General features: G+C 41.4%; 2 protein-coding genes across 2 annotated transcripts in view; both read right to left on the bottom strand.

The window, feature by feature from the left end:
* Positions 1–6,183, bottom strand: part of mcph1 (microcephalin 1) — a 65,902-nt gene extending 59,719 nt beyond the window's left edge. The window contains exons 1-5 of the mRNA XM_034184619.1: positions 6,114–6,183; positions 5,010–5,074; positions 4,842–4,933; positions 4,638–4,756; positions 4,444–4,528 (exon numbers count right to left, since the gene is read on the bottom strand). Coding sequence (XP_034040510.1) covers positions 4,444–4,528; positions 4,638–4,756; positions 4,842–4,933; positions 5,010–5,046 — 333 coding nt within the window. The 5' untranslated portion in view covers positions 5,047–5,074; positions 6,114–6,183. The remainder of the gene's footprint in view (positions 1–4,443; positions 4,529–4,637; positions 4,757–4,841; positions 4,934–5,009; positions 5,075–6,113) is intronic.
* Positions 6,184–13,791: 7,608 nt separating this feature from the next.
* Positions 13,792–21,449, bottom strand: part of npy4r (neuropeptide Y receptor Y4) — a 37,373-nt gene continuing 29,715 nt past the window's right edge. The window contains exon 2 of the mRNA XM_034184779.1: positions 13,792–15,792. Within this exon, the coding sequence (XP_034040670.1) occupies positions 14,358–15,722 (1,365 nt within the window). The 5' untranslated portion in view covers positions 15,723–15,792 and the 3' untranslated portion in view covers positions 13,792–14,357. The remainder of the gene's footprint in view (positions 15,793–21,449) is intronic.

Here is a 21,449-nt window from a genome sequence, read left to right as displayed (position 1 = left end):
ATCAGTTCAGAATCTACCTTGAAAATGTATGCACCAGCAGTCTGGTACCCTGTTCCAAAGAAGTGTGTCTAACATTCACTGCTGCACCCAAAGATGTCAACTAAAGATGGACTCTCCAAAACTGAAACCAGACATCAACACTATCCAGAAGCTCCACCCACTTCTCTGGGCTCACACATCACATCTGAGATGGTCAGTAACAAAGTGGAATCATGTATTGTGATGTAACGAGTAAACAAATAAACAAATAAAAAAATGATGTTTTTGTTCAACCACACAGGAAATGTGGCACCCACTTTCATTAGAATGAAGTTCAGAAGTCAACAACTATGATTGTGTACATGAGGGTGAAGTGAAGTCAGTGCCCACGATACGGCTCACGTACACATCAGTGTAGGTACAATTAATCAAGAAAAAATACCTGCAGGTTAGAGCTAATATGATGACATCCCGACATCTCTTTTTGCGAGACGTCCCCGTATCTTCCACCAGGACAACAGAAAACTATATTCTGCCTGTATAACTATGTGGACAGAGAGGAATTGCTAAAAAAAAAAAAAAAAAAAAGACCTACCTACAGCTGTCTCCAAATGAGAATGCGTGGAGCATTATTAAGTGCAAAATACTGCAACGCAGATTCCATACAAGAGTAGAACCGAAGACCCGCATAAAGAAATGTGGGAATATTCCAATTTATAAACTTCAGAAATGGGCATCTTCAGTACCAAATTTGGCTATTGAAAGAAAACATTAATATAGTCTTAAATTCAACTGTGCCACATTTTTTGAAACATGCTTCTAATTGAGTGTATATTATCGTAAACCAAAGAAAATCAAAACACAAAAGACAACATGTTATTTGTTCTCAATATTATAGACTGTTTTGTGAAGCATCTCAATTTTTTTCAACTTTTTTCTTTATTTAACATTTTCCTGTGTCAACATTTCTGGCTGTGGGCTTGTAGTTTTATGTTTTTCCATAAAGATTATACTAAAGTTATGAAAATGAGTTGTTTGTTGTATCTTTAATTCCTGCGTTTTATGTTTGGCGTTTTATTTTCTTTTACTGTTTTTTGTGAAGCAATTTCTATGTACAGTTCGAAGGTTTTACATACATATTATTATTAATAATTATTATGATGCTCATCACAACCCAAAATCAGATCATCTACAACCCCAATTCCAATGAAACTGGGACATTGTGTGAAATGTAAATAAAAACAGAATACAATGATTTGCAAATCCTCTTCAACCTATATTCTGTTGAATACACCACAAAGACAAGATATTTAATGTTCAAACTGATAAACTTTATTGTTTTGTGCTAATATTTGCTTATTTTGAAATGGATGCCTGCAACACGTTTCACAGTGGTAAACATACCACTGTGTTACATCACCTTTCCTTCTAACAACACTCAATAAGTGTTTGGGAACTGAGGGCACTAACTGTGTGTCATGATTGGGTATAAAAGGAGCATCCCCAAAAGGCTCAGCTGTTCACAAGCAAAGATTAGATTCGATTAGATTTATTGGTCCCCATAGGGAAATTTGTCTTCACCGACTGTACAATACATTGTACATAACAAAACAGACAATAGCACCTCACAGGACCGACAGCAACAATATCACAATAGCACAGCACAAGATAGATAACACAGACATCCACAATAACACTGATAACAACAGTAACAACAGCAATACAATGGCAGACAGACTGGTCAGTGGGGCTTGCTGTTAAGGGCCGCTATAACTGCAGGGATGGATGAATGAATGAATGAATGAATTTATTTGGCACACAAACTCAACAGTAATAAAAAACTGATACACAAGACAATTCCACAGTGACATGTGTGACCAAAAGGGGTGAGCAGAAGCAAAGCCCCTTATATACATACAAACATACATATATATACTCATTACCAACCAAACCACATTTTCAGCTTTCCCATTTCTGTAGTGATGTTCCTTAGTAGTTTCTGCAAATCCCCCCCAGAACAAAAAAATACTTGTGTCATCTGCAAATAATACTAATTTTAATATCTTGGACACAGTTTCGGACCCAATACTGACCCCTGTGGGACACCACAAGCAATGTCCAAGCATGATGATGTATATTCCCCCAACTTCACAAATTGTTTTCTGTTACTCAAATAACTTCTCACCCAGTGCAACACTAATCCCCTGATCCCATACCGTTCAAGTTTATTGATTAATATATCATGATTGATTGTGTCGAAAGCTTTTTTAAGGTCTATGAATATTCCAACTGAATGTAATTTATGATCTATGGCATTTGTGATCTCCTCAACTGATTCTATTAATGCCAGTGATGTTGAACTATTTGCTCTAAATCCATATTGATCAGGCTCCTCCCGAGGCAAGCCCTCCTAAACTTAAGGCTTCTGCATCTACGCCCTGAAGGAAGTGGAATGATGAATTGGTGGAGTGGATGAGTGGTGTCTTGTACTATAGAGTTTGCTATATGAATAATGGATCTGTTGTTCAATTCTATGAGGTTAGGTGTAGAGAGTCAGATGATTTTGGCAGCTATGTTTGTGATGCGTGTGAGTTTGGCCCTTGTTTGTGACAGAAAGCATGGTAAAGAAACATGAGGAACAGTACAGAATAATGGGTTGAATGATACTTTGATAAAGTAACAACAGCAAGTGGGGTGCAACATGTAGTCCTTTGAGTTTGTGGATGACTGACAGTCTTTGTTGGCTTCTTTTTTGAATGTCCTTGGTATGCTGATCAAAGGTGAGTTTATTGTCCAAAGTTATTCCTAGGTATTTGAAAGTGTCCATTGCCTCAACTATTTGTGTGTTTATGATGGTGGGAAGCTTGGGGGGGGGGGGGGGGGGGGGGTTATTGACATTTATTTGGAGATGGGTGTCCATACACCATTTGGTGAAGTGAGTGATTGTGTTGTGGTAGTCCAGGGTGGATTGATTTTCTGAAAGGAGTGCGAGGATGGCTGTGTCGTCTGAATATTTGAGGTATGATATGGTTGGTGAGATGCTTAGGCAGTCATTGGTGTAGAGAATGAGCAGGAATGGGCTCAACACACATCCCTGTGGGACCCTGGTGTTAAAGGTAAGTACAGGGGATGTGGTTGAGCCCACCCTCGCCACTTGTAGTCTGTCTGTGAGGAAGTTGTGGGTAAGATGGATCAGATGGGGGGAATGTTGAGACGATAAAGCTTCTGGATCAGCAGATGTTTCTGTTGGGAGTTGAAGGCGGAGCTAATGTCTACAAATAGTATTCTAGCAAAGTTGCCTGGAGAATCCAGATGCTGGGGGAGCAGGTACAGCAGGCAGGCCACAGCATCCTCTGTACCTCTTTTTGCCTTATAGTCAAATTGAAGGGGATCCAAGTGTGGAGTGACAAGTGGAAGAATGATGTTCAGCAGCAGTTTCTCCAGGCATGTCATGATTATGGATGTTAAGGCTATGGGACGGTAATGATTAAGTTCAGTAGGTCTAGGTTATTTTGGTACTGGAATTATAGTGGCAGTTTTCCATAATGTGGGTATGGACGTCGTGTCCTCCGGACAAAAGAGGAAAAAGACCACCCAGATTGTTACCAGCGCAAAGTTCAAAAGTCAGCATCTGTGATGGTATGGGGGGGTGTGATGTTGTATGGAGGTATGCTGTATGTTGTATGGGGTGTGCGATGTTGATGTTGTATGGGGGTGTGCAGATGTGTAAGTTGCCCATGGCATGGACAACTTGCATATCTGTGATGGCACCATCAATGCTGAAAGGTACATCCAGGTTTTGCAGCAACACATGCTAACATCCAAGCAACGTCTTTTTCAGGGACGTCCCTGCTTATTTCAGCAAGACAATGCTAAGCCACATTCTGCATGTGTTACAACAGCGTGGCTTTGTAGTCAAAGAGTGCGGGTACTAGACTGACCTGCCTGCAGTCCAGACCTGTTGCCCATTGAAAATATGTGGCGCATTATGAAGCACAAAATACAACAACAGAGTCTGAGGACTGTTGAACAACTGAAGTCAGACATCAAGCAAGAATGGGAAAGAATTCCACCTACAAAGCTTCAACAATAAGTGCCCTCAGTTCCCAAACGCTTATTGAGTGCTGTTAGAAGGAAAGGTGATGTAACACAGTGGTAAACATACCACTGTCCCAGCTTTTTTGAAACATGTTGCAGGCATCATTTCAAAAAGAGCAAATATTTGCACGAAAACAAAGTTTATCAGTTTGAACATTAAATATCTTGACTTTTTGGTGTATTCAATTGAATATAGGTTGAAGAGGATTTGCAAATCATTGTATTCTGTTTTTATTTACATTTTACACAACGTCCCAACTTCACTGGAACTGGGGTTGTACATGAAATGACTCGACAAAGAACAACGGTCCAAAAACAATTCCTGTAAAAACAGCTTAAACATATCTGAGAGGTAAATTTACTCACTTTCTTTTTTTTCAATACAGGATCACTATTATCATTCAGGGCTGGATACAAATCTTCATCAGCATGCACCCCATCTTCATGACATCTGCACATTGTTTCACCAGAAACAAGTCAAATAAGTTATACAACAGACTGATTGGTGATTAACTCAATTGTTGAAATAAAGAATGCACCCAACTCTGAGTCATGATTACCTCGCTACCCACAAAACAGATACGAGCTTCACATTCCTTTTCTTGGCTTTCTCCCATGTAGCTATATGACCATTATTGAAGACTACATGTGTAACTTGTTTATTGAATGTTTTTGATACCTGCAATGGGAAAGCCATTCAGATCAACCATAGCAAAAAACCTTCACATTCTGTAAATGCTTATATTGATGCCCGGTGCCTTCACCTGAGCTCCCATTTCTTGTAGCTGCTGAATGAACGGCTCTGAAAAGTTTGCAGTTTTGTTTGATGACCACACATCAACATAAGCAATGATATCTGCAGAGAGAGTCATCAAATCATTAAAAACAAATCCAACTTGAGGGATTTTTGCAAGGACAACCATTATTGGTACCTTTGAGAAGAGATGAACAGCTGTTGCTTGCAGTCATTTTTCACTTCTTTAGTTGCAGGAGTTGCCTATAGAAAAACAATTGCAGTAATTTTCAGGGTGCAACCTGGACAGGACGCCAGTCTGTCCCAGGGCCACATACAAACAAACACATTCACACCTGCACGCACACCTACGGACAATTAAAAGTTTCCAATGTCACTGCACTCCGGCAAACACACGGTCCTTGACAGATTCATAGTTAGGTCTGATGGCTGGGAAATCCCAGATGATCAAAGCCTGAGGATATGCTACAGCCTTCATATGCCTTCAGACCTGTAGCCTTTACCTCCTGCACCTGATCCGCCACTGAGGACTTCTTCAACAGAGCCCCGTTAGCTGTCTTGTATTCAGGGTTCCTGTTGGGCCTTCATAACTACCATAGTGCCCATGGGGCACACAAGGTCCTCACCATATTTCACCCCAATAGGCAATTCCCTACTTGATCTGGTGTCCAGGGGTCACGACGCAGACGAAGGGTTGGATTTTGACACCTGCTGCTAATATGTGAATTTTTAGCATTCAGTGACATTCACACAAACATAATCTAAAAATAAATTATACATGCTAGGGCTATTAGTAATATTATAAATTACTAATATTGTAAATTTAGTTATTTCTGTTTTGGTTTTTAGGTGTTGTCATTTTGGTAAATGTGTTACAGTTTAACATTATTGCAGTTTGTGTCACTTTCGTTCCTGATTACTGCAGTTTTTATTGAAAAACAAACATATTCTAAGAAGCTATGATCGTGACACTTTAGCAAAACCAAAACGTATCGAAAGCTGTAAAATGTAAAACCAGACATGACGAAACCGTCAACTTGAATTCGTGATAACACGTTGTCATATTAAAAGCAAAGTTCAATAAACTGTGACTCAATTTAAACAAACTTTAACAACTAACGCTAACGGTACATGTTTATTAGCCTACTTGTTGATTCTTTACATTAGGCTAGTATAGCTAACTTAGCTCAGTACTTCCGTAATATGCATTCAGCACAAGTGTTACGCTTGTTGACATTTGGACATTAACACGTCAAAGTAGCGTTTATAAACGGACACTTACTTCTGCACTTTAAAGCGAGCAGTTTCAAGGCGTTTTGACGAATATATCAAGCTTTACTGGTTCGCGCGTGTATTTTCATTTTGTGAAGCGTAAGGACACAAAGACCAATCATTGGCTGAGAGTAAGAAACGTCACTCATAACCCGGAAGTTATGCTAAAAAAGAGGGTGAGACTCAGACTAAACCCTGGGTGGAGTATGGGAGTTCAAGGCGAAACCCTTCGGAGTGTGGGGGTTATTCTTTTCCCAAAAAAAAAAAAAAAGAAGGACCGTGAAAAGGATCTTCACAAGTCCACTTGGAAGCTCTATGCTTCCTTTCAGTACTCTTTTACAAAGAATGTTAAAACCTGTACTCTTTGTACCCTTGTTACCAGAATTAGAGCTTGTCTAGGAACTTCTTGACTCCGTGTAATATCTTGTCAAAGACTTCATGTATTAAGGTAAAAATGTGTACACTTTTCGCATAGGTATGTTTCCATCACCCTTCAAATTGCATAATTTGAAGTAACGAATTGAAAATGTGTTTAATGTACTTCAAAAAACTCTCAAATACACAAAAATGTTTTTACGCGCATGACATTTCAGGCAATTCAAAACAATGGCTATACATGCGTAGCCGTGTTAGATTCAGGTATGGTATGTATGAGAAGTTCAAGCTATGACCCGCTGCAAAGTACAAGATACAAGATACTGTGGTGTAAGTGGTAGGGTGTGAGACGTATGAGACAAAGGCCCTGCATTTGAATCCCAGTCATGTTAAAGATTTCCTTTTTTTCTATACGACAATAATGATCCATCCATCTTCTCTGCCCACTTACTCCAATTAAGGGTTACGGTGGGGCTGGAGCCTATCCCAACAGTCACTGGGTGTGAGGCATGGTACACCCTAGACAGGATGCCAGTCTGTCACAGGGCTACATATAGACAAACACATTCACACCTGCACGCACACCTACGGACAATTTAAAGTTTCCAATTCACCTCACATTCATGTCTTTGGATGTGGGAGGAAGCCGAAGCACCCGGAGGGAACCCACGCAAACATGGGGAGAACATTCAAACTCCACACAGAAAGAGCACAGGTGGGAAGCAATCCCATGACCTTGCTGTGAGGCAGCAGTGTTAACCACTAGTGCCATCACAACAATAATCATAACCATAGCAGGGTTCTCGCCGGTGCAGTTGATCATAGGCAGCCCCTATCCTGTGATTTGGATCCCCTATGCTGTGATTTAGGCCCCTACGCTGTGACTTAACCAGCACAGGGGGCTTTTGTGTTTTTTTTTTGTTTTTTTTTTTTTTTTTGCTTTTTTAAAGGACATGTCACGTGTTATTAAAGTACAAATTAGCAATGCAAAGTGGACCTCAAAGTGCAGGAGATCATGTTTCAAAGGGCTATACATTTCAAAATTTTCTTGGAGGAATGACTACGGACTCTTGTACAATACTCACGCCTACAAAGGTTGTTGCGTGGCTATGCCCCGCTAAGTTCCCCCCATGCTGTGAAAAATTTCTGGTGAGAACCCTGCATAGTTTATGACCAATATTTATGAACCAGCCAAAGTGCTCAAGACCATCATTTCAAAGGGTAATTTCGGCACTATATATGCATATAAGTGTGTATTATCAATGGCTGTGTATGGATAGCCACTGCCATTCAAAAAAAAAAGGCATATTTGGCAAAACTACAATGGAAGCACTTTTCCACAGTTATAGATCACATCACATCACATACAGAGTCACATGACATTCTGAAATGTGTGGCGTAGCTACACATGGACGGATGAAGAGACCAAGAGTTTCTTAAAGCTGTGAAAAAAATTTGGCAATACTGGATTTGAAAAGACAATGATATGGCAATATTTAGAAGGACTTGTACAACCCCAATTCCAATGAAGTTGGGACATTGTGTAAAATGTAAATACAAACAGAATACATTTATTCATTCATTCATCTTCTACTGCTTAGTCCAATTAAGGGTCGCAGGGGGCTGGAGCCTATCCCAGCAGTCATAGAGCGTGAGGCGGGGTACACCCAGGACAGGACGCCAGTCTGTCGCAGGGCCACAAATAGACAAACAAACATAGACACACACACACCTACGGACAATGGTTTTAAAGATTCCAATCCACCTAACCCGCATGTCTTTGGATGTGGGAGGAAACCGGAGCACCCAGAGGAAACCCACACAAACACGGGGAGAACATGCAAACTCCACACAGAAAGGCCACGGGAGTCTAACCCATGACCTTCTTGCTGTGAGGCAACAGTGCTAACCACTAAGCCACCGTGCTGCCCAAACAGAATACAATGATTTGCAAATCCTCTTCAACCTATATTCAATTGAATACACCACAAAGACAAGATATTTTTTTCTTTAGTCTTTTTATTTGGGGCTGTAATGTGTATTACATTCACATACATATGTTAAATATGTATAAGGTTTTGAATAATCAGGTCCCATCTTATCTTAGGGACCTCGTAGTACCATATTACCCCATTAGAGCGCTTCGCTCTCAGACTGCGGGCTTACTTGTAGTTCCTAGGGTTTGTAAGAGTAGAATGGGAGGCAGAGCCTTCAGCTTTCAGGCTCCTCTCCTGTGGAACCAGCTCCCAATTCAGATCAGGGAGACAGACACCCTCTCTACTTTTAAGATTAGGCTTAAAACTTTCCTTTTCGCTAAGGCTTATAGTTAGGGCTGGATCGGGTGACCCTGGACCATCCCTTGGTTATGTTGCTTTAGACGTAGACTGTGGGGGGGTTCCCATGATGCACTGTTTCTTTCTCTTTTTGCTCCGTATGCATCACTCTGCATTTAATCATTAGTGATCGATCTCTGCCCCCTTTCTCGGCATGTCTTTTTCCTGGTTCTTTCCCTCAGCCCCAACCAGTCTCAGCAGAAGACTGCCCCTCCCTGAGCCTGGTTCTGCTGGAGGTTTCTTCCTGTTAAAAGGGAGTTTTTCCTTCCCACTGTGGCCAAGTGCTTGCTCATAGGGGGTCGTTTTGACCGTTGGGGTTTTTCATAATTATTGTATGGCCTTGCCTTGCAATATGGAGCGCCTTGGGGCAACTGTTTGTTGTGATTTGGCGCTATATAAGAAAAAAGTTGATTGATTGATTGATTAAATCCCCCCCCCTTTTTTTTTTACAAGAACAAACTTATAAACAAACCAATACTCAGCAGAGATGGAATAATAATAATAATAATAATAACGTAAAATAAAATTGCAAAGTAAAATAAATTTGAATATAATTTACATTGAATAGTACTATCACAACTAGGTCCACAGTCCAAAATCACAGGAATACAAACAAGTCAGAGGGCATTTCAGTTTATGTGAGATTTGTTTTGCTTAAAACCGGTTGCCAAATGCCCAAAAATTCATCAATGTTGTCGTGAAGAATATATGAGTCTCTCAAGCAGGATTATCTTCAGAACCTCTGTGTACCAGTCTTCAATTGTAGGGCAGTCACTGGAAATCCAAAATTTCAAAATCGTCTTTCTCGCTACATGAAAAAGAATTTCCGTCAATTTAGAGTTATGTTTGTCCTTTGCCTTATCTACTCTGGCAGCAAGAATACATTGAAAAGCTGAAAGCTCCCGATGGTATCCCAATATTGTCGACACTTCATTTTTAACATCAGTCCAAAATTTTTGAATTTTTACACACTTCCAAAACATGTGTGCATGTGTACCCATTTCGATGTTGCATTTAGAGAGACAAGATATTTAATGTTCAAGCTGATAAACTTTATTGTTTTTGTGCAAATATTTGCTCATTTTGAAATGGATGCCTGCAACACGTTTCAAAAAAGCTGGGACAGTGATATGTTTACCACTGTGTTTCATCACCTTTCCTTCTAACATCACTCAATAAGTGTTTGAGAACTGAGGACACTAATTGTTGAAGCTTTGTAGGTGGAATTCTTTCCCATTCTTGCTTGATGTACGACTTCAGATGTTCAACAGTCCGGGGTCTGTGTTGTCATATTTTGTGCTTCATAATGCGCCACACATTTTCAATGGGCGGGAGGTCTGGACTGTAGGCAGGCCAGTCTAGTACCTGCACTCTTTTACTACGAAGCCATGCTGTTGTAACACGTGCAGAATGTGGCTTGGCATTGTCTTGCTGAAATAAGCAGGGACGCCACTGAAAAAGCAGTTGCTTGGATGGCAGCATATGTTGCTCCAAAACCTGAATGTACCTTTCAGCATTGATGGTGCCATCACAGATGTGTATGTTGCTCATGCCATGGGCACTAACACACCCCCATACCATCACAGATACTGGCTTTTGAAGTTTGTGCTGGTAACAATCTGGATGGTCTTTTTCCTCTTTTGTCCGGAGGACACGACATCCATGATTTCCAAAAACAATTTGAAATGTGGACTCATCAGACCACAGTACACTTTTCCACTTTGCATCTGTCCATTTCAGATGAGCTCGGGCCCAGAGAAGGCAGTGGCGTTTCTGGATGTTGTTGATGTATGGCTTTCGCTTTGCATGGTAGAGTTTTAACTTTCACTTATAGATGCTGCCCATAGCAAAACAACTGTTCATTCTGCAATAAAAACATCAAATTTGGCATACATATTCTAAATTAACTAATGTTTATTTCCAGATATGGAAATGGAATGGAATAAATAGTATAGTTTTGACTGTATTATATGCTTAGTGTCCAAAGTAAAGGTCAAACAAGGTCAACGTCCATTGGATTTTATCAAAACAAATCAAATCAATTTTATTTATATAGCGCCAAATCACAACGAACAGTTGCCCCAAGGCGCTTTATATTGTAAGGCAAAAGCCATACAATAATTACAGAAAAACCCCAACGGTTGAAACGACTCCCTGTGAGCAAGCACTTGGCGACAGTGGGAAGGAAAAACTCCCTTTTTACAGGAAGAAACCTCCAGCAGAACCAGGCTCAGGGAGGGGCAGTCTTCTGCTGGGACTGGTTGGGGCTGAGGGAGAGAACCAGGAAAAAGACATGCTGTGGAGGGGAGCAGAGATCAATCACTAATGATTAAATGCAGAGTGGTGCATACAGAGCAAAAAGAGAAAGAAACACTCAGTGCATCATGGGAACCCCCCAGCAGTCTAAGTCTATAGCAGCATAACAAAGGGATGGTTCAGGGTCACCTGATCCAGCCCTAACTATAAGCTTTAGCAAAAAGGAAAGTTTTAAGCCTAATCTTAAAAGTAGAGAGGGTGTCTGTCTCCCTGATCCGAATTGGGAGCTGGTTCCACAGGAGAGGAGCCTGAAAGCTGAAGGCTCCTTTATGATATATGTTACCACATAACATGATAACTAAACATGACAGATGGTGCAAACTATTTCATTTATTAATCCTATTAGCTATTATCTATTATCACTTTTTTACCAAAATTGAAGGAACTTTAACTTTTGACCCCTGTACAAACTGAAACTAACCTTTGTCACCATTTTTGCTGTTTTTACACCATAACTCCAGAACATTCCGTCATAGGTTGTCCAAACTATACCTTTTTGGAATCATTATGATCAGACAAATAATATGGTATAGTTTTCAACATGACTGGAGATTTTTAAAAATTTCACCCCGTGTAATTGGTGTAATGGTCAGCTCCAGGATGGCTCCATATCTGAAAATATACATTAGTATATTTTGAATATGTTTGCCAGATTCTATGCTTTTATCACAAAATGCACAATTGTTATGGAAATTTTAGCTAAGCTGCACCACTAAAATCTTGGACATGTTCACCGTTGAGCAGATTTCAATTGCAACTTTGTCCACCAGGGGGCGGAGTCTGTGAATCCATCTAAACACGAGAATTCATTGCCTCTGTTGCCCAAGTAAGAAGTTGGGCTCAACAATGGAGACTAGGGTAAGTATTGTTCTTCAAAGAAAACATAACTGTATAACATTAATGCAGTGAAATGTTGACACATAATGACAAATGTGCTTTCTACAGTACATTAAATGTTAAACTCCCTAGTAGTTCTGTCGCATAGTATTTATGGTAAACAATAACCCACATACATACATCTTCAACCACTTATCTGGGATCAGGTCACAGGGTTAATAATCCTCATTGCTTGGGTTAAACAATTAGGGTTATTAATTGTTTTACAGTGTTCAAACTTAATGCACACTGCACTTTTTTTTTGCACATGCATGATTTATGTCTTTTTTTTTAAATGAAGCACTCCAGTTTACTAGTCCAGTTTTAACTGCCATGCTGCATGTCTATGTCACTTTTGGGACTTTTGGATTTTTGGCCAATGCAAAGAAGAGCATGATGGGTAAATTACAAACACAGAAGTTGTTTTCTTTTTTTTTTTTCTTTTTGATGTGCATCCTGACAAACTTGCAACAGTGTGTCAAATTTTGCTATGCAATCGGTTGGAGGTGTAGGAAAATAGAGAAAATTGAGGAGCTAGGTGCTTACATCAGACATCAAGAAAGTCAGATGAATTTCAAACAGAAATAAGATGCTATACTCGGCTGCCAGACTGAAAACTCCGGGCTTTGTCATGCCAAGTGGTTACTGTGCTTGGTTTCAGTGCAGAAGGTTCCCCGTTCAAACCCCATCCCAGCCCATTTCCAAAATGCATGCAGAAATTTGAAATGACAATTTCAATCCAAGTTGGTGGATAAACACATTGGATTATTCTCGAACAACACAGGTTGTACGTTCAGTCAGGGGTCATCATCTAAAACACACTGATGACCATATCTCAGGAATGACAAGAGAATGAAATGTGGTTTTCTGCATAGACTTTTGCTGTTGTGGCCTAAAACATGTGCGCTAATGTTAAAGATGCAAAGTGATGGCATCGAGCGGAGCTGAAACGTGACCTGGCACTGTTGAGGCATTCTGCATTATTCTGAAGGCAGTTTGATTGAAGTATTAAAAGTCTTCATTCTTTCGTGCCTATTCCTCCAGCCATCCTGTAACACCTGTGTTTCTCCTAGTTTGACAAGTCCCTGTTGCAGACAAATAATATGATCTAACAACAGTCTTTTGCACAGAAACCCCCGCCACCGCTGAAAAAAAAAAGGATTATGAAATTGTGTAGTTTGTTTTCATAAAGTTTAACCACTTTACCTATTCTTTGTAATACATAACAACTAATGTATCACAGGAAAATTTCAGAACTGGCATTTGAGTGTTTGTTATCCAACCAACTGCCGCCACCGCAGAGTAAGCATAATTAATTCAAGATAAAAGTTCAAAGTGACCTTTTAATTATCATACAGGTACAGTTCATAATAACATGTGAAAATTACAAGTCATTAAATTCAATGAACAAACAAGGATTAGTGTTTTTTTTTTTTTTGTTTTTTTTGATCGTTCATGTAGTTGTAGGTAATCTCAGAATTTCTTCCCCACTTTTATCACTCTAATCTTTTCCGACACAGACGAGTCATTTTTGTTGCATGTTCAAATTCTCTTGGACTTTCAATCAATTAAAATTTAAGGTTGTTAAAATTGTTGTTAGCATTAGGAATTTTTTTTCTTTCTCTTTTACTTTGAAAACATAATTTCTGGGAGTATTATGAGTTCATCATGCATGTATGCACACACAAAATAGCAAGCAAGCAGCAGACACCATAATCAATGTCTTCACATACCCAAAATATCTTGGAGGAATTCATAATAACAGCAGAATATGATTGCGGCTTTAAAAAAAACCTCCTGTCATACAACAAAAAGTAGCACATTTTAATATATGCACACTGAAAGTCTCGTACTATAATTGCTGAAATTCCTAATTGACAGTGTTGAAAATTTGTCGCAATTGACCTCTAATTGACATAAACACAATGTCTTTAAATTTGTTGCAGAACCAGGTTTAAAACACAACTGCCACAAATACAAAGCCAACAGGAAGCTGCAGCACATTCAATAATCACCGGCACTAAATAAAATGCGCCTGCTTTGTCACAAAATGCATTTACTATTCTTCAGTATGTGCATGCATGTGTGTCCTTCTGCCATGACAATAACATGACAGGTAACACGTGTGCAGTAAGAAACACAACAGGGACACATAGCTTAGATTAAAATTGGGCATTCTTTTCAAAAGCTATTTTTAATCAAACACATCGGATAATTACACCTGGTTGTACAATAAGATACCTTGATAATGTACCTCACACTTCACTTTAAACCACTGTGAAAACTTTTACACTATACGTTAGGCTTAAAACTACACAGTGAGTGATTTCTACATCCTGTGACGGCAGTGTCATTTAGGTTGTGGTGTCGATAGAGTAGCACGTGTGGGTGAGAGGTTCAGAGGTGCGCGACATTTCCATGTGCACAGTGTTCACGGGGAAACGGTCACACGCTTTTTTTAGCGTGCGGCACTGGCAGAACAGCAGCACCTCTCTCACCTCCTGCCGAAAGTTGGAGTTGAGGAAGCCGTAGATGATTGGGTTGATGCAGGTGGATGACATGGCCAGCAGGTGGCAGAGGGAGAACAGCAGGTTGTGGTGGCAGACAGGCAGAGCCTCCTGGTTCCAGTCTGACACTACGTTAAAGATGGTGAGCGGCAGCCAGCAAAGAGCAAACGCCGTTATGAGGGCGGCGAGCATGATGTTGATGCGGCGACTGTGTGCCATGCGAACGCTTTCTGGCGTTCTGGCACGGTCCAACATGTCTTTGCGGTGGCGTAGGCGCACAAATACCCGAATGTAACAGAGCAGGACAAGCAGGAGAGGGCCGCAGTACTGGAAGAGCACGAGCCACGTGGTATAAGCTAGCCTCTGTTGTTGACTTGGCCAATGCTCCAAGCAGGCTTCCAGATGTGGAGTGGCGGGAACATAACGAAGCAGGGAGTGGTACAAATTTGGAAGCGCAGATGAGTTTTTGTACATGTAGAAGGTAGATTGTGGGAGTGTTGCATTGTGATAATGCTGAAGTTTGGAGTAAAGAGAGGCGTGCTGAGGGAGCGGAGGATTGGGCAGGGGTACGTTGGCGTAGGGCTCATTTGTGAGCAGCTGAAAAGCTAAGAATGGCAGGGAGGTGAAGCAGGCCAGGATCCAGATGAAAATGACCGCCATGTAGGCCTGGATAATGCTAGGTCTCCATCCTGAGGGGTTAATGATCAGCTGATGTCTTTCTAGAGCGATGACCACCAGAGATAGCACGGACACGGTGACAGACACACACTGGATGAACGGCACCAGGCGGCATAACAGTGACCCAAACACCCAGTGGTCCATGAGTGTGTATACGATGGTGAAGGGGAGGCAGAACACACACACCAGAATGTCAGAGAAGGACAGGTTGCAGATGAAAATGCTGGTGACGTTGACCTTTTCTCTGCGACGGGTAATGATGCAGATGAGGCCGATGTTCCCCACCAGCCCCAGCACCATCGTAATACAGTACCACATTACCAGGAACGCTGTCAGGACAGGTGACATGTGACAATGCTCATTATTCTCCAGAACAGAAAGGTCTGAGAGGAGCTGCGTTTTGTTCCACTGTTGCACCGTCTCATAACTGCTTCCACCCTCCTCCCATGGTTGGGAATACTGAGAGCTGGTGCTGTTCAGGGGCAGAGGCAGTCCGAGTGGAAAAGACTGGCTTTTGTTGCCGCTCAATGACATCTCACCAGGACTACAGTGTCTCCAGCTCCTGGGATCAAACCATCCATCCCAGCCTTGTGAGAATACCCGTCTGAGATGAAGAGAAAGAAAGCACAAGAGAGAGAAGAAAACATCATTCGGCTGCACAGCAATCACACTCATAGGTCAAAGCATCTGTTCACGTGCTGAGAGAAAGGGCGAAGCGTCTGTGGCAGAGAAGAAAATAAAAAATCGAAGAAATAACACTGCAAATGCAGAATACATGTAACTCACTGCAAGTTAATGTGAGATAAGGTTTATTTTTAAACTGTTATCATCATAACAAAGCATATCCACATGAATTTTTTTCTTCTTCTTTTTGGGGTATAATTGTTGAGCTCTTTGGGTGATTGTTCAGAAACACCCTAATCATCCAAAAAGAACGCGCTGTTACATATCACATTGAGTCATGCTGGAGACAGAGGAACATTGTGAACAACAACACATTTAAAGGTGACATTATTGATATTTCAGTGAGCTAATATTGGTCCCCAGCAGTGTGACAAATAGGTATTGAAATATGAGAGATGAAAGAAAAGATAAGATAAGATAAACTTTATTGATCCCACAGTGGGGAAATCATTTGTTGCAGCGCCAAGAGTCGTACAGTAGTAAAGAAAAGAAAAATATTAACATTAAAGAAAGGTGACTAAAGTATATTGTAATGTTTTCTGGTGGGTGCATTAATACTGCTGTGAACAGTTTACGTGAAAAGTAGAATATAAGTGAGTATATATATATACGAGGGCTGTCAATAAAGTAACGGTCCTTTTTATTTTTTTCAAAAACTATATGGATTTCATTCATATGTTTTTACATCAGACATGCTTGAACCCTCGTGCGCATGCGTGAGTTTTTCCACGCCTGTCGGTGACGTCATTCGCCTGTGAGCACTCCTTGTGGGAGGAGTCGTTCAGCCCCTCGTCGGAATTCCTTTGTCTAAGAAGTTGCTGAGAGACTGGCGCGTTGTTTGATCAAAATTTTTTCTAAACCTGTGAGACACATCGAAGTGGACACGGTTCGAAAAATTAAGCTGGTTTTCAGTGAAAATTTTAACGGCTGATGAGAGATTTTGAGGTGATTCTGTCGCTTTAAGGACTTCCCACGGTGCAAGACGTCGCTCAGCGCTCTCAGGCGGCGTCATCAGCCTGTTCAAGCTGAAAACCTCCACATTTCAGGCTCTATTGATCCAGGACGTCGTGAGAGAACAGAGAAGTTTCAGAAGAAGTCGGTTTCAGCATTTTATCCGGATATTCCACTGTTAAAGGAGATTTTTTTAATGAAAGACGTGCGGACGGGTCCGCGCGTCGGGACGCAGCCGCCGCGACGCTCCGCCACAGGAAAAACACCTCTGTTGAAAGCCTTAAGGACAAGTTGGAACATGTCCTGCTGTTAAACAATTTCTCATATACTCACTCCACTGAAAGCCATCAAAAGCCGCCTGGATTTTACAAATGGTTATCAACACGGAGGTGTTTTTCCTGTGCCGCTGCACCGCGCCGGCTGCGTCCCGACGCGCGGATCCGTCCGCACGTCTTTCATTAAAAAAATCTCCTTTAACAGTGGAATATCCGGATAAAATGCTGAAACCGACTTCTTCTGAAACTTCTCTGTTCTCTCACGACGTCCTGGATTAATAGAGCCTGAAATGTGGAGGTTTTCAGCTTGAACAGGCTGATGACGCCGCCTGAGAGCGCTGCGCGACGTCTTGCACCGTGAAAAGTCCTTAAAGTGACAGAATCACCTCAAAATCTCTCATCAGCCGTTAAAATTTTCACTGAAAACCAGCTTAATTTTTCGAACCGTGTCCACTTCGATGTGTCTCACAGGTTTAGAAAAAATTTTGATTAAACAACGCGCCAGTCTCTCAGCAACTTCTCAGACAAAGGAATTCCGACGAGGGGCTGGACGACTCCTCCCACAAGGAGTGCTCACAGGCGAATGACGTCACCGACAGGCGTGGAAAAACTCACGCATGCGCACGAGGGTTCAAGCATGTCTGACGTAAAAACATATGAATGAAATCCATATAGTTTTTGAAAAAAATAAAAAGGACCGTTACTTTATTGACAGCCCTCGTATATATATATATATATATATATATATATATATATATATATATATATATATAATAAAAATACATACATGAGGTCTCTTAGAAAAGTAACGGACCTTTTTATTTTTTTCAAAAACTATATGGATTTGATTCATATGTTTTTACGTCAGCCAAGCTTGAACCTTCGTGCGTGAGTTTTTCCACGCCTGTCGGTTGCGTCATTCGCCTGTGGGCAGGCTTTGAGTGAGCACTGGTCCACCCCTCTCGTCGTTGTTTCATTGCGAGGAAATGGCAGAATGATTTTGGCTTTTTTTCCATCTGAATTTTTTCAGAAACTGTTAGAGACAGGCAGCTGGAAACCATTCGAAAAATTTATCTGGTTTTCTGTGAAAATTTTACGGGATTCACAGAGAATAAGGAGTGTTACTACAGCTTTAAGGACGGCCCACAATGGCGCACGGCGCGCCACGCTCCGAGCCGCCATCGAGAGGCAGAAACCACCACATCATTTCTAAATGGATGGCTGTGTGGAGCCGGACCGTCATGTGCAATTTCTCTGGTTATCACAAGAGCTGGACATCAGCCATTTTCCGGCAGATTTCACTTTTAACAAGAGATTTTGTCATGGAAAGCCGTACGGAGGCTTTGCGCGTCACGACCGATTCGCTGATGAAGCGAGACAAAGGAACACCTCCGTTTCGGAGTGTTAGAGGACAAGTTGGGACATGCCTATCTCGGCTTTCGGTGCTTACCAGTCGAGTGAGTATAAGAGAAATTGTGGAGAGCTGGGCAGAACATGTCCTGTGAGGCTTCATCACAGCATTGCTTCGCGCCATGCGGCACCGCCGCGACGCGCGAAGCCTCCGCTCCTCTTTCCTTGGCAAAAACTCCTGTAACAGTGGAATGTGCCGTTCATTTCCAAACTAGACGCTGTGTTTTATCCGGGATGTCGTCTGACTAACACAGGAATTGTGAAAAGACGTGGACATCAGCACTTTTTACTTTTATACAGATCTTCTCCAAATCTTTCAGGTTTGGAGTTTCAGCTCCCTCCAAAGATTTTCTATTGAGTTCAGGTCTGGAGACTGGCCAGGCCACTCCAGGACCTTGAAATGCTTCTTACCGGACTTCCAGTGGAGCGAATGGAGTAGATAGATGTGTCGGGAACCTCTCTCCCGCTTTAAGTTTGAACATCCCAAAATCAAACTTTTTTTAAATCCTTTAACTGGGAAAGATTGTTACTAGGGATTATATTCATTAGAAAACAAAGCCAAAATGCCTAAATCTCAACCAGAAAAGAACACTTCGTCTGCTAAAGCTAGCTCCCTCTCGGACCAAGCTAAAGCTAGCAACAACGCCACGCCAGACACAGACTCTGAGATACTGAGAGCAATAAAAGAGCTGAGAGAGGAACTTCAAGGCCGCACTGCGCTTAACCTGGACAAACTAAGTCAAGAAATACATGAAAAGCTGGGCAGATTTGGGAACGACTTTAACGGAAAGCTGGACAGTGCCGTGAGCGAAGTCAAAAGCCTGGCGCGCAGAATGGATGAAGCAGAATCACGAACAATGCAAGTGGAGAGCTGGGCAGAAGAAGCCACCAAACTGCTGTGCACATGTCTGGAGCAGCAGAGAAAACTTCAGCTTAAAACTACTGATATTGAATCAAGGTCACGCAGGAATAATGTCCGTATTTTTAACTTGCCAGAGGGCATTGAGGAAAATAAGCCCATCCTGCAGTTTATCGAGAGCTTTCTTAAAGAACACCTGCAAATACCTCGTGACCTGAGGATCCAGCGCGCCCACCGCTCCCTGGCGAGCAAACTACCGCCCGGTGCCCCTCCAAGAGCTGTCATTGTCAATTTCCTGGAATATTCAACGAAGGAGCTGGTCTTGAGAGAAGCGTGGAAAAAGAAAAAAGTTCAGGTGGGCTCCAATTCTATTTACTTCGATCACGACTACCCTCCAGAGATCGTGGCCAAGCGCAAGGAATACAGCGTGATCAAGAAAATACTCAAAGAAAAGGAGTGCACTTTCAAACCCCGTTCACCAATATGAGGATACACTGGGAGTCGGGCGCGCGCACTTACAGCAGCGTGCGGCACGTCTAGGAGGAGCTGCGGCCCCGTGGCTTGGATGTGGAGGTGCCTGTCCTGGAGGACAACGTGACCAGCGCGGTGACCCAGCTCCGGGAGCTTCTGGGGTGGCAGCAAGTGGACAGCAGCGGATTTGCTGTGACACGAACAGCTAAGACCAAACTGCGGAGCTTCCAGAGAGAAACAGATGAGTAGGATGACGCAGAGCATCCTCTTGATTAAAGGGCAGCGAATCTTCGGCTTTGTTTTCTTTTTTCAGCTAAACCACAAACGTGGGAGAGAAGGCAACCCTTACTACTTATTTTTAGTTGGACACATAAGATAGAAGTGTTTACTCAGATAGACACATCAGCTATCCCTTTTGGGCCCTCTCTATCTGAGAGGTTTTCCCCTGGACCCCCCAACAGGGTCAGAACAGAGGAGGTGACTCTTCTTTTTGGAAGTCAAGTTTCTGTTATGTTTTTTCTAGTTCCATATTGTGTTATTGTTCTTTTGTTTCTTGGAGTCACTGTTTTAAATGTGCATTACAAAGTTTTACAGTTTCTGAATGTTAATGACATAAAAATAGCATCTTTGAATGTAAACGGTCTAAGTGGTCCAGTAAAACGGAAAAGGATTCTCACAAAAATTAAAAAAGACAGAATACAGGTTGCTTTCTTACAGGAAACGCACATGTCGATGACTGAGCATGAAAAATTTAAAGGCTTTGGTTATACCAATGCATTTTATAGTTCTTGTAAAAATACCAAAGGCGGGTGATAACTCTTATCTCTAATTCTGTAAATTTTAAAGCTGACACTAAAGTTGCAGACAAGGAGGGCAGGTATATAATAGTAAAGGGGAGGGTGGATAATGTGGTGGTCACATCTGCTAACGTCTATGTCCCACCTGAAAGTGATAGAAAATTTCTCAAATCGCTCTTTGATATAATTATCACCAACAGTGATGGAATATTGATCTGTGGTGGAGATTGGAATACAATTCAAAATTTTTCTCCACAACAAGTTATAAAAGACAGAAAACATATAGATCCAAAGATCTGAGGGCCTTAATTAAACAATCCGGGCTATGCGACATCTGGAGAGACCTGAATCCTAAAGAAAAGGTTTTTACTCATTACTCCCACACACATAAAGTGCACTCAAGACTTGATTTCTTTTTGTTAAATAATGTTGATATCCACAGAGTGAAGGAGTGCTCAATTGGCACATCTGATTTATCAGACCACCATATTGTCTACCTTGCAACTGTCTAACATACCAAAGGTTACTCTGTGGAGATTAAATATTGGGATACTCAATAAAGAAGCCATAGTAAAAGAAATAAAAAAGGAAATAGCAGAATGTATAGAGGTTAATGACAATGGTCAAGTGAGCCCAACTATGGTGTGGGATACAGTTAAAGCAGTGTTAAGGGGGAAACTCATTTCGAGGACATCCTATTTACAGAAGGTGAGAAGAGAAACATACGACAATTGGGAAAAAAAAATTAAGAAATCTCGAACTCGAATTAATACACAATACTGACAAAAAATTGTTAGATAAAATAAAACACACT

Source organism: Thalassophryne amazonica, chromosome 13 (assembly GCF_902500255.1).
Source record: "Thalassophryne amazonica chromosome 13, fThaAma1.1, whole genome shotgun sequence".
NCBI lineage: Eukaryota > Metazoa > Chordata > Actinopteri > Batrachoidiformes > Batrachoididae > Thalassophryne > Thalassophryne amazonica.
The sequence above is the reverse complement of the archived record's forward strand: the minus strand, read 5'-3'. Positions and strand labels throughout refer to the sequence as shown.